A 15,564-nucleotide genomic window follows, 5' to 3' on the forward strand; every position below is an offset into this window, starting at 1 on the left:
GTACTTTTAAACTAGGATTTTCCTGCCCTTAATGACACAGTCAGGGAATTATCCCAGAAATGGCATCCTTGTAGTGGTGGGATGAACTCTGAATATCAGAATGGCATGAGATGAGCCTTAAGGTCCTTTCCAAGCCAAACCACTCTGGGATTCTGTGAAATAATGATACCTGAAATATCAGGACTCAGCTGTAAAGAGAGTTTTGCATCCCTCCAGAATCTTTTATGCATTGAAATATATAAATTATTAAGTAGACTTGACAAATGTTTGTGTCCAGTATTACACAGATCTACTTGGTGGATGAGATAGACTGAAAGAGCAGTCTGGGGAGAAAATCAGGAATAACTGGAATTTCTGAAGGACAAACCTAATTCCGAAGTTCTGAATAAACTCCTGTCAAAAGAGCAGTTTCTGGGGAGAGCACTGAGAAAAGGAACATCTTGTTCCATTGCACATCTCAGATCAGCACCTTTCCCTGAGCACAGGCACAGCGGGGGCTGTTGTGACACTTTGGGGACATCCTCATGTAGGCATCCTGTCCTGGAGACCTGGAGAATGTCCCAGCCCTGGGGACAGCCCCCTGTACCCATCCTGCTCTCCTGGAGAATGTCCCAGCCCTGGGGACAGCCCCCTGTACCCATCCTGCTCTCCTGGAGAATGTCCCAGCTCCGGGGACATCCTCCTGTACCCATCCTGCTCTCCTGGAGAATGTCCCAGCCCTGGGGACAGCCTCCTGTACCCATCCTGCTCTCCTGGAGACCTGGAGAATGTCCCAGCCCTGGGGACAGCCCCTTGTACCCATCCTGCTCTCCTGGAGAATGTCCCAGCCCTGGGACCAGGCTCTCCTGTGGGGCAGCCGACCCCCAGTGAGACTGAAGCCTCTGTGACCCTGCAGGGCTGTGTTTGCCCTTTGGGGCTGAATGAGGAGAGAGCAGCAGCTCTCTGCTGCTTGCCTGGAGCTGGGGGAGTTTCTGAGAAATCAGACTGACACACGAGTGCTGAATCATCTGTGTTTGGCTGATTTCACTGCAGAACCCACCCATGGGCCAGCCCTGGGAGCCCCTCCCTGCCAAGGAAACTCTCTAGAAGAGGAACTAAAAGTTGTCAGCTTGCTGTTTGGAAAATTGCAGCTGCCGTGCAATTAAATGTCTGGCTGCATTTTAAATCAAACTTTGCATCCAGCTCTAAAACTGCTGTCAGGTTTGCTCCAAATAAAATTCCTTCAGGTTGGGTGAAATCACTTTTCAGCTGCCTGAGCACCAAAAGCTCCCTGAAACAGGAATACAACAGAGGAGTTAACAAGATCAGGTTGTCCAAGATCGCAGTGCCTTTGTCTATTATTTTTAATTAAAGTCTTGAGGAAGACGTTGGGGAACAATTAAAGCTTGAGAGCTGCCTTCTCACTTGTGGTCTTGAGAACAGCTCACCTCCCTTCTCTATCTCTGTAAACCAGAGATGATAAATGGAGCTCCTTGGCCATGGGGAGGTTTAATGAGTGCTGTGCAACAGGAGGCATTAACTATGTGCTATTTTCCAGAACTGATTTGTCAGCACACAGGCTGTGCCTGCAATTTGGGCGAAGGAAAGTGCCCAGGTGTCTCAGTCAAATAAACGTCCTTACCTTGACAGGAATCTTATCAGTGACGCCGTGTGGATGCTTTTCCTTCAGGGCTGGGCCTGAGTCACTCGTGCCTTCGTGTTTAGGAACAGGGTGAGGCTCAGCAGGGCTGTGAAGCTGCCAAAGTCCTTCCAGGGCACTGGGAAGTTTTCTCTGCATCGTTTGACTCCTCGCATATCCTTCATGCCATCCATGTGAAATCACACCTTATTTTGGGTCGGAGCTATTTATATTTGTTGGAGGGAGAGGAATGTGGAAAAAGAACAGGTTCTTTCTGGGCTCCTGATTCAGAGGAGCTGGAGGTTTCTCCTAATGGGCTGTGACACTTTCCTGAGCCACACAGGGCTGCAGGCAGCCAGCTCTGCCTGTTTGGCTGCCCAGGGTGGATCCTGCTGGTGTCAGGACACCCCTGCCCGCTGCTGGGGCTCACTCACACCCTGCTGGCACTGCAATAACAAAATAACCCCAGCTTTGATTCCCTCCCTCTCTCAGAGCATCCTCAGCACCAGGCACAGCCTGACAAACCCCACAGCTCTAAAGCTTCCATTTAAAATGAAACTTAATTAATTCATTTCAAACCAAACCCACTTCATGAGTTAACATCACCTGGAAACTCTGTCCATGCTGTGGCAGCCAGCACAACTCCTGCCCTCAATCCCTGGTTGTCACAAGCAGCTCTGAGCAGGGATAACGTGCTGCATCCCCATCCCTCACCTGCTGCAGGCCAGTGTGGGAGGGCAGGAAGGGCTGGGGCTGCCTGGGGTTTGTTCATTTGCTCTCCAGCACACGTTCCCTTCTGGAACAGCACTTGCCTGGGCTCAGCATTGCCGGTGGGAGCCTCTGGCTCATCTGCTCTCCTTCCGTCTTCCCCTGGCTTTAATTAGCTGATGTTTCCACTTCCCCGTTCTGTGGAGCAAGGAAGCTGTGTGGCAGCACAGCCTTTTGCTAAAAATACAAATTAAAGAAAAAAAAAATAACCATCGGAGCGTGGAAACGTGAATGAATCCAGCAGCTGTGTCAGCCCTGGAAATTTCCTGCAGGGTGTTTGTAGATCTGCAGTGAGCAGCACCTTGTCAAGCAGGTACAAGTCTATGCTGTGTGTGGGGAATGGCCAAAGCATTGTTTATCAGCAGGAAAAACTCCAATTTTAATAACACAGCCCAAAAGTCAGAGGGAGAAGGAGGCTCTGCCGGTCTCTGCCTGCCCCTGCAGCACCGCCCGGCCTGGGGGTCGGTGTCACCTGCACAGGGTGGGGACATCTGGGCCCCTGTGGGGAGGAGGCAGCAGAGGTGGCACCCAGGGGCTCCAAGCAGGAGATGCTGCTGGAGAAATGCCCCAGCAGAGTTTCTGAGGTGTCAGTGTGAAGATGAGTCTGGTGGGCATCTTGGGGGGCTTTAGCTTCCACCAGAGCTCCAGGAACAGACCTCAGGCTGCCTGGGGAAGGAGTCCCCGCACGGGGAAGGAGCTTGCAGAGGGTTTTGGTGCCAGAGATCGGTGCCAACTGGGACAAAAGCAGCTGCAGGTCGGGACAGGCAGAGGGAACCTCGGAGCTGCGCAGACCTGGGCACCCCGTGCTGTAAATCCGCGCTGAAACTTCCCTTCCAAAACACTTTCTGCCTGTCTTCACAACCTCCTTCCTTTGCAGGCAGCAAACTTCTGGCCTCTGGGAAGCTGTGGTGAAACGCAAGTAGCGACCTGTCCCAGGCCAGGCTGTTTTGAGAGCCAAACAGGAGCCAGCTCTGGCATCGCTGCACAAAGCAGCCGAGAGAGGAAAGCTGCTGTGGGTGACGCGTTCCTGGGAGCGAACACCCAGACCAGGGCCAGGTTTTTAATTATTGTGTGCAAGGCTGGGGTCAGGGCTGAGCTCGGTGCTCTGCTGTCAGCTATGCTGCAGAACAGGATGTCGGATTAAGGAGTCTCCAGCCAAAGCCGTGCCCAGGACAGCAGGGGACGGCAGGGAAGTGAAGGAGCTGGGTGGTACCGAGCACTCCCGGGCACTGCCAGCTCACACCCAGCGCTCTGGGGCACGGACGGGTTCTGGGGGCTCAGCCACGCCGGGAGCCAGCCTGGAGCAGCAGGAAAGGAACCTCGCAGGGCTGCGGGATGAATTCCACTCGCCCTGGCTGCAGGTGAGGGGCTGGGGATCACCTGTCAGGACGTACCTGCCGAGCCTGGCCAGCACAGCCTTATCTGCAGCAGGGTTAATGTGTAACCCGGCTGTGTTTGGTTAGCCCAGAAAAGCAAAGAAGTCCTGGGATAGGCACGGCCGGGACAAGGAATTGTGCAGCACGGAACGACGGACGGCCTGGTAAAACAACAGAACAGATTAATAAGAATTTCTGGTCCTGTTTTTCTTCGCTCTCTGTGCTTTTCCTGCTGGATGGGCTGTGGGTGAGGGGCTGGGGGGCTCTGGGTACTCTGCTTTGGAAGGCTGAAATGTGGTGGGGGATTCACCAGCAAAGCTGGACGAGGTGGTTTGAAGGTGCTGGTGGTGGGAGGAAAGCAGGGGAAACCTGTGCTCAGACCAGCAAACAGCTCAAGGAGCTGCTGGGGTGCTTCATTTACCTGCTGACATAGGAGGAAATTCAGATTTACCCCTGACCCCTTTCCCCCTGAGCTGGGATCCTTCCCCCAGGGCTGCTCAGAGCTGGGACGGTGCCTGCGAAGGGAAATTTGCTTTGGCTTGTGTTTGATGCCTTTTCCCAGGCAGGAGGGGTCTGGTTGCTCTGCCCCAGACAGCAAAACCAAGCTCTTCTAAGCCGGGATGAAGAGCTTGGAGTGGTGCTGGCTGGAAGAAAGTAGCCTCTTCTCTAAAGCAATTAGCATTAATTGCTACCCAGCACCTCTTTGATGGCCCCGTGGGCTTTTAAAGGACAGTTATGGCAACGGCCACAGCAGCTGAGGGACCTGGCCTTTGGATTTTGAAAAAAAATAGCTTCTTCCAAATATGTTTTTAGTTGGGGAAGAGAGCTACACCACTGAAACCCAGCTATAAAACATCTTTTTGAGTACTGTGTCTTGTAAATCAAACGCTCGGTCGCGTTTTTAGCTTGTGGCTGTTACTCACCGCAAAGAAGGAACTAAAATCCTTCTGAATCATTAAAACTGGGGGTTTCAACACTGATTTTTTCCCCTTTCCTGAGCTGGATGAGTGTGCTGGAGCCGTAATCACATCAGAGAATTAATGGGCAGGAAAAGGAACTTCTTGTTTTGGTGCAGATCCTCAGCAGCACCCGGCGGGCTCGGGCTGAACTTTGCCTCTCGTGAGCTGGGGCTCGGTGGGTGCCAAAGCCTTGGCAGCTGCTTGAGGTCCCTGCAAATGCTGTTTGAATGAGAGAAAATTATTTCTATAATAGACTGGTGGTTGGGGGGGATCCTCATGGAGAAAATGCCTCCCTGCTGGCCCCAAACAGCTGCACACTCAAGTTCCAGCAAGGCTTTCACTTCCCCAGGAGGGTTTTGCTGTCAGAAGTTTGGGAGGGAGGCAGCCGGGAGCAGCACAACAACTGTGGTCAAACCTCCAGCAACTTAGGAGTCGATGTAAATCTATAAATCTATATCTCTAGTTTTGATAAAAATCTGAATTTCACGTTGTGGATGTTCCAGTGCAGAGGCCTAAAGTTCCCCAAGCTCAGCTCTGCTTCCCGACAGCTCAAATCCCTGGCTGTGAAGGGATCTGAATCCAAAGAATCCAGGGAATTGCTGCTCCAAAGCCACCACTTACTGCAACGTCACTTAAGCAGTAAATAATGCAAAGCTGAGATTGGAATATTAAACTCCTCCTGCATGGAAGGATTAGATCTGTCAGGGCGTGGGTGTTGAAATCTGATTTTTGCGGCATATTCCGATTATAAAAGAATTCTTTCAGGGTCTAACGCTCTGAACAAGCAGCCAGTTCTGCTCACTTATCGCTGGATCTAATTCCCTGATCCTGCTACGAGAAAAAAAAAGCAGCAGTGTGCTCCTGCCGGCAGGTTCCAGCACAAAGGGCTCCTCTGTCTCCCGAGGAGCAAATCCTCTCGCGTGGGTCCGTGTGTCTTGGAGGGGGTGTTGGTGTTTGTTGTGCTGCTCCCTCTCGCCCCCACAGCCCAGTTCCCTCCCCAAAAACGGGCTGGTGCACGTGGAGGAGACTAATTGGCGGTGCCAGGAGGTTTTGGGAGCTCGGTGTTTTGCATTTGACACCTCCTGTGGGTGCTCAGCAGAGCTCTGTGCAGGGATAACTGTGCCCTCTGCCACCCTGCCCCGCTGCTGGAAACCCAGACCCAGGGGGTTTGTCACACTGGGGTCCCTCTGGTGATGGATGCATCCAGAAGAGCATCAGGGGGATGCTGCTGTGAGCAGAGGGGACCTTGGGGTGCTGCTCAAACCCCCCTGGGCACAGCCCTGCTCCCCACAAGCCGTGCCAGCCCTGTCCCCAAACACACCCAGGCGTGCCCCAAAGGCCTGGGGACACCTCCCTGGGGACACCTCCCTGGGGACACTTCCCCAGGGCCCCCAAGGAAGGGTGGCAGAGGCAGCTCCTTGCCAGGAGGAAGCCCTGACAGAGCGAGGATGTGAGTAACCAGCAGCATTTCGGGCCAGCACGTTCATAAATTGGAGCTGCAGGGCTGGCACAGGGTGTGGCAGAGGAAAGAGGTCCCATGAGCAGGGGCTGGGATTTCTGAGCCTCTCTGAGCCTGAGCTGGGCTTACAGCTTTGTCTTGTGCCTTATCCACCCCTCTGAGATGATCAGAGACCCACAACACGAGCTGGCTGTGCAGAGATGACCCCATTTACAATTATTTTGGGGAAAACTTCAAGGATGATTTTTAAAATCCCAGCTGTGCCTTCTCCTGGAGCCAGCAGCCTAAGATGGGGCACAGCTCCTCCACCCAGCAGCTTCAGAGCCTGCCTGTCCTCCCTCCCAGCGTGCTTGAGTCACCCCTGCGGGAATCTCACAACTTAATGCTTTTCCTTTCTCCTGCTCCAGCCGGGATATTTCCCCCGTGCCAGCCTCCAGGGCAGCCCGTGCTATGCCTAGGAAGGAGCTGGGGATGGCTGGCTGCAACTCTGGCAGCTGTGACAGCATGGCCAGCACAGCCTCCAACCACTCGCAGCGGGTGAGTAACCCTGGGGAGCCCAGCCCAGCTCGCCCCTCTGAGCTGCAGAAGGATTTTGGGTGGATCTCAGCTCAAATCCGCTCTCCATCGGTGCTTTGGAGGCAGCTGGAAGCCCTGAGACAGCACCAGGACCAGATGAATTCCTGCCCCAGAGCACTGCCAGCCTTCCCATTCTGCCACGAGTGCCCTTGCCACTGCAGGGGCTGCTCTGGGCCAGGATGGGATGCCTGGAGAGGGAATCCTCTCCCTGGGGTGGGGATCCTCTCCCTGGGGTGGGGATCCTCTTCCTGGGGTGGGGATCCTCTCCCTGGGGTGGGGATCCTCTCTCTGGGGTGGGATCCTCTCCCTGGGATGGGGATCCTCTTCCTGGAATGGGGATCCTCTCTCTGGGGTGGGGATCCTCTCCCTGGAATGGGGATCCTCTCTCTGGAATGGGGATCCTCTCTCTGGGGGGGGATCCTCTCTCTGGGGTGGGGATCCTCTTCCTGGAATGGGGATCCTCTCTTTGGAATGGGGATCCTCTCTTTGGAATGGGGATCCTCTCTCTGGGGTGGGGATCCTCTCTCTGGGATGGGGATCCTCTCTCTGGGGTGGGGATCCTCTCTCTGGGATGGGGATCCTCTCTCTGGGGTGGGATCCTCTCTCTGCAGTGGGGATCCTCTCCCTGGGGAGGCTGCTGTGCTGCCAGGGCTGCAGGGATCAGACCAGCTGGGCTGAGTGACTGCACTGGAGCGAGCTGAGCTCCTCTAGTTTCCCCAGTTGAGATGAGTTTGGACCATGGGTGTAGAGATGTGGAATTCTTCACTATCTGTCCATTAAAGCTTGTTTGTCTCCCTACACTGATTCCGAGACTGATGGGCTAATTACATCCTGCCTGAGTCGGAGCATAATTGATACGTGTGAGAGCAACCCAGGCCTGGCAGCTTCTCCATTTGCTGTGTTGCAAACCAGAACCAAACCCTCCGAGTCTAATGGGGATGGAAGAACTGGTTGTGATACTGCACAGGAGAAGATTTGGATAAAGTGTCTCTGCAAAACAACTCCACCTGGGGTAATTCCTGCCCCGTGCTGGTTTATCTGATGTGCATTCCATCCTGCCCTGCGCTTCATTTTGTCCAGGACAGATTGCAGGAATCACTTTGATATCTGATATTGCAATAACACATCTCCTGGTGCTCAAAACACAACAAAAATTCACCAGCTCTTGCTCAAGTACGAATGGGAGAGCAAGGAGAGTTCATCACCTGCACAGAAACCTTCATTATTTATGGTGTTTTCTAAGATTCAGCATTGCTGAGCAGTACAGGTGTCTGTAGCTACAGATTTGTTACCTATCTGCTCACACTTCAATTTAAAGAAATAAAAGGTAGAGACCAAGCTCCCAAATTCAGAATAATCCACCTTCTGACCCACAGATTAGGGTACTATAAAAAAGGTTTTAAGTATATATATGTTTCTTATCTTTAGAGGTTGTCTAATTTTCTGGAGCAGTAAATACTCATTATTTAACAGCCACTGGCCAAGCAGCTGTCACAGGCTCTCTAAACTACCTGGACATTAAATAGAAAAATATGAAATAGTAAAATAATATATAATATATTCAAAATATAATATCAGTATAAAGTTATATATATATAAAGTTATATAGTTATATATGTAGTATAAAGTAAACATCTCTTTTTATATATATATGTAGTATAAAGTAAATCTCTCTTTTTATATATATATATGTGATATAAGGTAAACCTCCCTTTTATATATATATGTGTATATATATATGTGGTATAAGGTAAATCCTCATGTATATGTATACATGTTTGTGTGTGTATGTATATATATGGCATAAAGTAAACCTTTTTTTCTTTATATATATAGTACAAAGTAAATCTCTCTTATATGTTTATGTAGTATAAAGTAAACCTCTATATATATATGTGGTATAAAGTAAACCTCTTTCTTACATATATATATATACATATATGTGTGTGTATATATATATTTGTCATATAAAATAAACCTCTCTTTCTTTTACATGTATATGTGGTATAAAGTAAATATCTCTTTTTATATATATATATGTATAGTATAAAGTAAACTTCTCTCTTATATATGTATATATATATGTGTATGCATATATATTTGTGGTGTAAGTAAACCTGTCATATATATACATATATGTGTGTATATATATATATATTTGTGGTATAAGATAAATCTCTCTTTCTTCTACATGTATATGTGGTATAAAGTAAACTTCTCATATATATGCATATATGTGTGTGTATATATATTTGTGGTATAAAAAAACCCTCTCTTTCTTCTACATGTATATGTGGTATAAAGTAAACCTCTCTCTCATATATATACATATATGTGTGTGTATATATATTTGTGGTATATGATAAACCTCTCTTTCTCACGAGCACAGCTTTCTGTTTCTCGCAGAGCGCCAGCAGCTATGATTATTTATCCATGGAGGAGAAGGAGTGTTTGCTGTTCCTGGAGGAAACCATTGGCTCCCTGGATGCAGAAGGAGACAGCGGCGTGTCCACGGATGACACGGACTGCGGAGGTGAGCTGGAACCCCTCGGCACCCAGGGCAGGGAGCAGGATTTGGGGGGCTGAGGGGTTCCCATCCCTGCAGAGCATCCCTGTGCTCCGGGCAGAGAGCAGAGCTCCAGAGCATCCCTGTGCTCCGGGCAGAGAGCAGAGCCCCAGAGCATCCCTGTGCTCCAGGCAGAGAGCAGCAGAGCCCCAGAGCCATCCCTGTGCTCCGGGCAGAGAGCAGAGCCCCAGAGCCATCCCTGTGCACCCAGGGCAGAGAGCAGAGCTCCAGAGCATCCCTGTGCTCCGGGCAGAGAGCAGAGCCCCAGAGCCATCCCTGTGCTCCGCGCAGAGAGCAGAGCCCCAGAGCCATCCCTGTGCTCCGGGCAGAGAGCAGAGCCCCAGAGCATCCCTGTGCTCCGCGCAGAGAGCAGAGCCCCAGAGCCATCCCTGTGCTCCGGGCAGAGAGCAGCAGAGCCCCAGAGCCATCCCTGTGCTCCGGGCAGAGAGCAGAGCCCCAGAGCATCCCTGTGCTCCGGGCAGAGAGCAGAGCTCCAGAGCATCCCTGTGCTCCGGGCAGAGAGCAGCAGAGCCCCAGAGCATCCCTGTGCTCCGGGCAGAGAGCAGAGCCCCAGAGCCATCCCTGTGCTCCAGGCAGAGAGCAGCAGAGCCCCAGAGCATCCCTGTGCTCCGGGCAGAGAGCAGCAGAGCCCCAGAGCATCCCTGTGCTCCGGGCAGAGAGCAGCAGAGCCCCAGAGCCATCCCTGTGCTCCGGGCAGAGAGCAGAGCCCCAGAGCCATCCCTGTGCTCCGGGCAGAGAGCAGCAGAGCCCCAGAGCATCCCTGTGCTCCGGACAGAGAGCAGAGCCCCAGAGCCATCCCTGTGCTCCGGGCAGAGAGCAGCAAAGCTCTCTTTATATAAATATATAATATTTAATATATAAATAATATTTAATTAATATAATTATTATCGATAATATAACTGTTATATATAATGTAATTATTTATATAATAAATGAATTAATAAAATATAATTAATATATAATTTAATATTTAATATAATAATATATAATATACGATATATAATATATAATATATAATATATAATATATTATAGATTATATATTATATATTATATATAATATATAATGTATAATATATAATATATATAAATATTTATATATTATATATTATATATAATATATAATGTATAATATATAATATATATAAATATATATTATATATTTTATATATATTATATATTATATATATATATATATTTTATATATATATATGCTCGGAGCAGGGATCAGCAGCGTGGTGGGGCTGAGGAGAGTGGGAAAATCATCTCTGCCTCCTCCAGCTCCCTCCTTCTCTTCCCAGATGTTGGCAATGGGATTCCCACTCAGAGCAGGGACCAGCAGCGTGGTGGGGCAGAGCAGAGGAGTGGGAAAATCATCTCAGCGTCCTCCAGCCCAGGCTGCCCCAGCGCTCCGAGGAACATCCCTGCAGCCAACGGAGCTTCTGGCAGCAAAGGAAGGGTCCCCACGGTGCCAGCGGGAAAAGCGGCGCAGGAGGTGCCCAAGGAGGGGCTGGACCGAGCCAGCTCAGGAAGCCACATGAAATCCGTGATTATCCGGCCTCCAGAGCCCTTCCAGGATGACCTGGAGTGGTCACGCAGCCCTCGCTCAGACGCCGAAAGGGAGGCGGCCAAGGAGACCAAGATCCGGACTTTGTGGGGCCACCCGGAGAAATCCACGCTGGAAGAGGCCCCTCAAGACCCCGATGCCAAGCGTGGGCCTCCAACTGCCCCCAAACCACGCAAGCTGCCCCCAAACATCATCCTGAAAAGCAGCAGGAACAGCTCAGTGCCGCTGCCCACGGAGCACAACCACAAGGTGAAAGCAGCACCTCCACCCTCAGCCACCCCTCAGCCCAGCCCTGCCGGCGACAGCGCTGCTGAAAAGGGGAATTCGGGCCACCTCGACCCCAAGGAGAAGGAGAAAGCCCGACGGGAAGCCCTGGAGAAGTTGGGACTGTCCCAGGCCAGGAGGGAGCCCAGCGCCCACCTCCATCCCCACTCCAGGGAGACGCCGCTCCCCGTCCCTGGGCAGCCTGGGGAGGGATCCGTGCCGGGGATCCGGCAGATGACCTTCAAATCCAACACCCTGGAGCGCTCCGGGGTGGGGCTGGGCAGCTCCATCAGCAGCAGCAGCAGCAAGGAGCAGAACACCAGGAGCAGCAGCAGCTCCCTGGGCAAGATGTCCTTCATCGAGCGCCTGGCCCCCAGCTTCCTGCGGGGCGGCCGCCCCCGGCCCACCTCCCTCGGGCCAGGGAAGGACTTTGGTGGCCTGAAGGAGAGTGAGGAGCAGGACAAGAGCAGCAAGAGGAGATCCCACCCTCTGCCCAGCTTCCCCAGGCCGTCGCGCTCCGCCGTGAGCGTGAAGATCTCCCCGAAGGCCGCGGCCGATGAGAACCGGCGCGAGGCGCTCAAGAAGTTGGGGCTGCTGAAGGAATAGCTCGTGGGGCTTTTCACCCCAAATCCAGCGGCCTCGGGCACGAGCATCTGCTGCCATCTCCTGCTCCAGCGCCGTGGGAGAGGTGTTGGGAGCTTCACGCCAAAGGAACGGTGCGTGGACAGAATATTTTGTATATAGCAGATGTGTGTGAGCTTTTTGTTTATACAGAGCATCTCTCAGCGTGGACAGGGCATGTTCTCCTGCAAGGGCTTTAATGCATTTGGGGATTCATCAAAACAGGGAAGCCGTGGAATTAGGGGTTTGGTTTATTTTCAAAGGGGTTGCCTGTGGATAAAGCATCTCTGGGAAGAACTGCTGGACTTTGCTGCTCCTTTAGGACTTTTTGGGTTTTTTTTTAAATTAATTTTATCACAGCCTCTGAGGCCTGAGCACTCACCTGCCACATGAAAGCACCTCCTGAAAGCACCACTGCCTGCTGGGGGGCTGCACAGACATCCCACTGCCTCCCCTGCCACACTCCGCTCTCCCACCCAGCCCTGAGCACCTGGATCCAGCACCTGGAAGAGGCTTGGACTGCAGGAAGTGACAGCCAGAGGTTGTGCTGGTGTCAGATCCAGATGTGCGGCCCAAAACGGGGCCGATGCAAGGCTGGGACAGCTCCAACTCATCCCTTCGGAGCTGTCCTGGCACCTCTCAGGCCCAGCTGATGCTGCCAACACCTTGGGGAGCAGAGGTGGTTGGTGTCCTTAATAAACCTGTGTGTGATCAGAAAGGGCCGTGTGGTGCAGATTTATGTGGCAGTCAGGTAAATCTCAATAGTGGAGTTTAAAACAATTCTGAGACAAAGGATGAGCCAGATCAGGTCTGACCCACCTATGAAATGGAATTATTCTATCAGCACAGGCAAAGTCTTCCATGGAGCAAGCTGGGATAGTGGGAGGTGGCCCTGTCTGTGACAAGGGGAGGAACAAAGGGAGCTTTAAGGTCCCTTCCAACCCAAACTGCTCCGTGATTCTGTGATTCCCGGCTCTCCCTGCAAGCACAAAGAGGGACTGTGGAATTCCCGGTGCTCCTGTGCTTGCTGGCAGGCTTGAACCAGCCCCGTGTGCAGCAGAGCTCCCACCCAGCCCCGAGCTGCTCGGGCTGGGGACGTTCAAGTGCAAATGATCGATTTTAAAGGCAGAAGGTGGGAGATGCCAGGTTGAGAGCTGAGTAAAAGGGTCAGCCAAGCTCCTGCCTGGGTTAAAGCTGCATTTTCATCCCTGTGCTCCTCTCCTCTGACCACTCTGTCTCACCCAGGGCTGATTCCAGCTCTGCCTGACTGCTCAGCACCTGCATGATGCAAGTCCCAAGGGAAATCTCACCTTGTTTATCTAATGAGAAAGGAGGAGAGCATTAAGGACTCTCTCAAAGCATTTTTGCCCTGAAACAGAACCTAAACATTTCTTAAAACCGGATTGTTTTGGAAACAAAAGGTTTCTCTTCTGATCTTTGGCTTTAGCCAGAACCATTGTGTGCTGGTGTCATGAAAGCTGAGTTTTGTTCCGATTTCCAAGGGGAAATCTCACTCCCAAAGATCCCTTATCAATCTGTGACGTGGTGACGCTCACAAACAGGAGCTGGTATGACATGGAAACAAAAGAACAAATTAAAACAACAGCGCAGAGCAGCAGGGTCATTCCTCTGGGAATGAACTCCACGTTTCTGTGCCTTTCCTGGAGCTGCCAATGCTCTGGGCTGAATCACCACGGGCAGGCCCCGTTCCACAAGCAGGCATCGCTGTCTAGTCCTGCGAGGGGAATATGGAATTTTACCTGCTGGATCTGTTTGTAGCCCTTAGAAACGGAGCTGTTCATGCCCCAGGGCTGTGACCTTATGCAAGAGGGTCTCTGCCCCCCAGAGCCGAGCTCTGCTGCTGGCAGAGGGATCCTGCTCCTGCTCCTGATCCTGCTGCTGCCCCTGCTCCTGATCTTGATCCTGTTCCTATTACTGCTTCTGATCTTGATCTTGTTCCTATTCCTGCTCCTGCTTCTGTTCCCGCTCCTGCTGCTGATCCTGCCCCTGCTGCTGATCCTGCCCCTGATCCTGATCCTGCCCCTGCTGCTGATCCTGCCCCTGATCCTGATCCTGCCCCTGATCCTGATCCTGCTCCCAATCCTGCTGCTGATCCTGCCCCTGATTCTGCCCCTGATTCTGCTCCTGATCCTGCTCCTGATCCTATTCCCATTCCTATTCCTATTCCTATTCCTATTCCTATTCCTATTCCTATTCCTATTCCTATTCCTATTCCTATTCCTGCTCCTGCTCCTATTTCAGCCCCTGCTCCTGCTGCTGTTTCTGCCTCTGATTCTATTCCTGCTCCTATTCCTATTCCTGCTCCTGTTCCTGCCCCTGCTCCTGATCCTGTTCCTATTCATATTCCTGCTCCTGATCTTGATCCTATTCCTGCTCCTGCTCCTCTTCCTCTTCCTATTTTGATCTTGATCCTGTTCCTATTCTGATCTTGATCTTGCTCCTGTTCCTGCTCTTATTCCTGATCCTGTTCCTGTTCCTGCTCCAATTCCTGATCCTATTCCTGCTCCTGCTCCTGCTTCAGGGAGCGAGGCCACCTCAGCTCCACCTGGAGCACCTGCAAGTTCCTTCCTGCAGCCCAGCTGCTCCCTCTGCCTCCTGCTGCTGGAGATTTTCTCCTCCTGGTGCAGCTTTGCGTCAGGCTGGCCAGGCCCAGAATAATTCACTTCATTGCTCAGCTACAAACCAGCATTTCCCTGCTCCTTTCCCTGCATCAGCACCTCGCATTCCTTGGATTCTTTCTGTGGGTCAGCACCTGCAGCTCTTTACTAGGGTGCCCTCCCCTTGTCTCCGTGCAGAGCAGCTCCAGCGAGGTTTGGAGAGGGATTGAAAGCCTGCCTTGTGGCAGCCTGAGCCTTTTTGGTATTCACAGACTGTCTTGGAAAGGTGCTGCTGCTGCAAGGTCAGGGATGGAAGGGATTGAGTGCAGCTTAGTGCTGCCAGCAGTTAATTAACATCAGTAAATTGTTTAGGGCAATTGCCTCCACGGGTCGGTCCCCGTCTCTAAGGAAAGCCTGCGGTAGTTTGGAAATGAAATTGCCTGTAAGGAACAAAGGGTCTTGCTTTGTCATCATCATCAAATCATGGAATGGTTTGGGTTGGAAGGGACCTTAAAGCTCATCCAGTTTCACTCCCACAATCCCAGCTTGCTCCAAGTCTGGGTGGGGGACAAAGCAACACAAAATCTACCCCCAGGTTCAGCCAGAGCCCAGCAGAGCTCCTGGGTTCTTGTCTGGGGACCCCTGAAACCAAAATCTGACTTCATGCTCTGGCAGGGGTGGGATGAGATGAGCTTTAAGGTCCCTTCCAACCCAAACCATTCCATGATTCTGTGAATCTTATTCTGGGAATATTTAACTTGATTTGTGCCTGGAAGGCAAAATCCCAGCAGAGCCCAGACACAAAACAGCCACGAAGAGAGATCACAGCCTTGCAGAAGCAGCAAGTCTCAGAAGAGCTGGTAAATGTACCCTCAGTGTCTTCATGCAGATTATCCAGACTGAGTTTATGTGTCAACAACGTTAAAAACAACAAAGAAAACACCCAGCTTTGCATTTTGGACACAATATTCATCTAATTCCTAACCGTCAGTCCCACCCTGGCTCAGACGTGTCATTTCCATGTCTGCATGAGCCTGTCAGGACCTCCTGTCTCAGTTAAAAACACCTTTCATTACAAAGATCAAATTCAGGAGCAGTGCCTGGTGGGATTCTGGCAATATCAGGGAACTGCAGCTGCACCAGGCCACAGCA

General features: G+C 51.5%; 1 protein-coding gene across 2 annotated transcripts; it reads left to right on the plus strand.

The window, feature by feature from the left end:
• Positions 1–3,301: 3,301 nt before the first annotated feature.
• On the plus strand, positions 3,302–12,512 carry C26H1orf116 (chromosome 26 C1orf116 homolog). 2 transcript variants are annotated; one of them, XM_014258094.2, is made up of 4 exons: positions 3,302–3,747; positions 6,588–6,717; positions 9,163–9,289; positions 10,644–12,512. In XM_014258094.2, exons 1-4 carry the CDS (start codon positions 3,722–3,724, stop codon positions 11,777–11,779), a joined length of 1,419 nt encoding a protein of 472 aa, XP_014113569.2. In that variant the 5' UTR covers positions 3,302–3,721; the 3' UTR covers positions 11,780–12,512. The 2 variants fall into 2 exon arrangements, with proteins under 2 accessions (XP_014113569.2, XP_005529480.2); XM_005529423.3 differs by lacking the exon at positions 3,302–3,747 and adding an exon at positions 3,764–3,926.
• The last annotated feature ends 3,052 nt before the right edge of the window (positions 12,513–15,564 follow it).

Source organism: Pseudopodoces humilis, chromosome 26 (assembly GCF_049639895.1).
Source record: "Pseudopodoces humilis isolate 2021_Gansu_Grassland_sample_001 chromosome 26, ASM4963989v1, whole genome shotgun sequence".
Lineage (NCBI taxonomy): Eukaryota > Metazoa > Chordata > Aves > Passeriformes > Paridae > Pseudopodoces > Pseudopodoces humilis.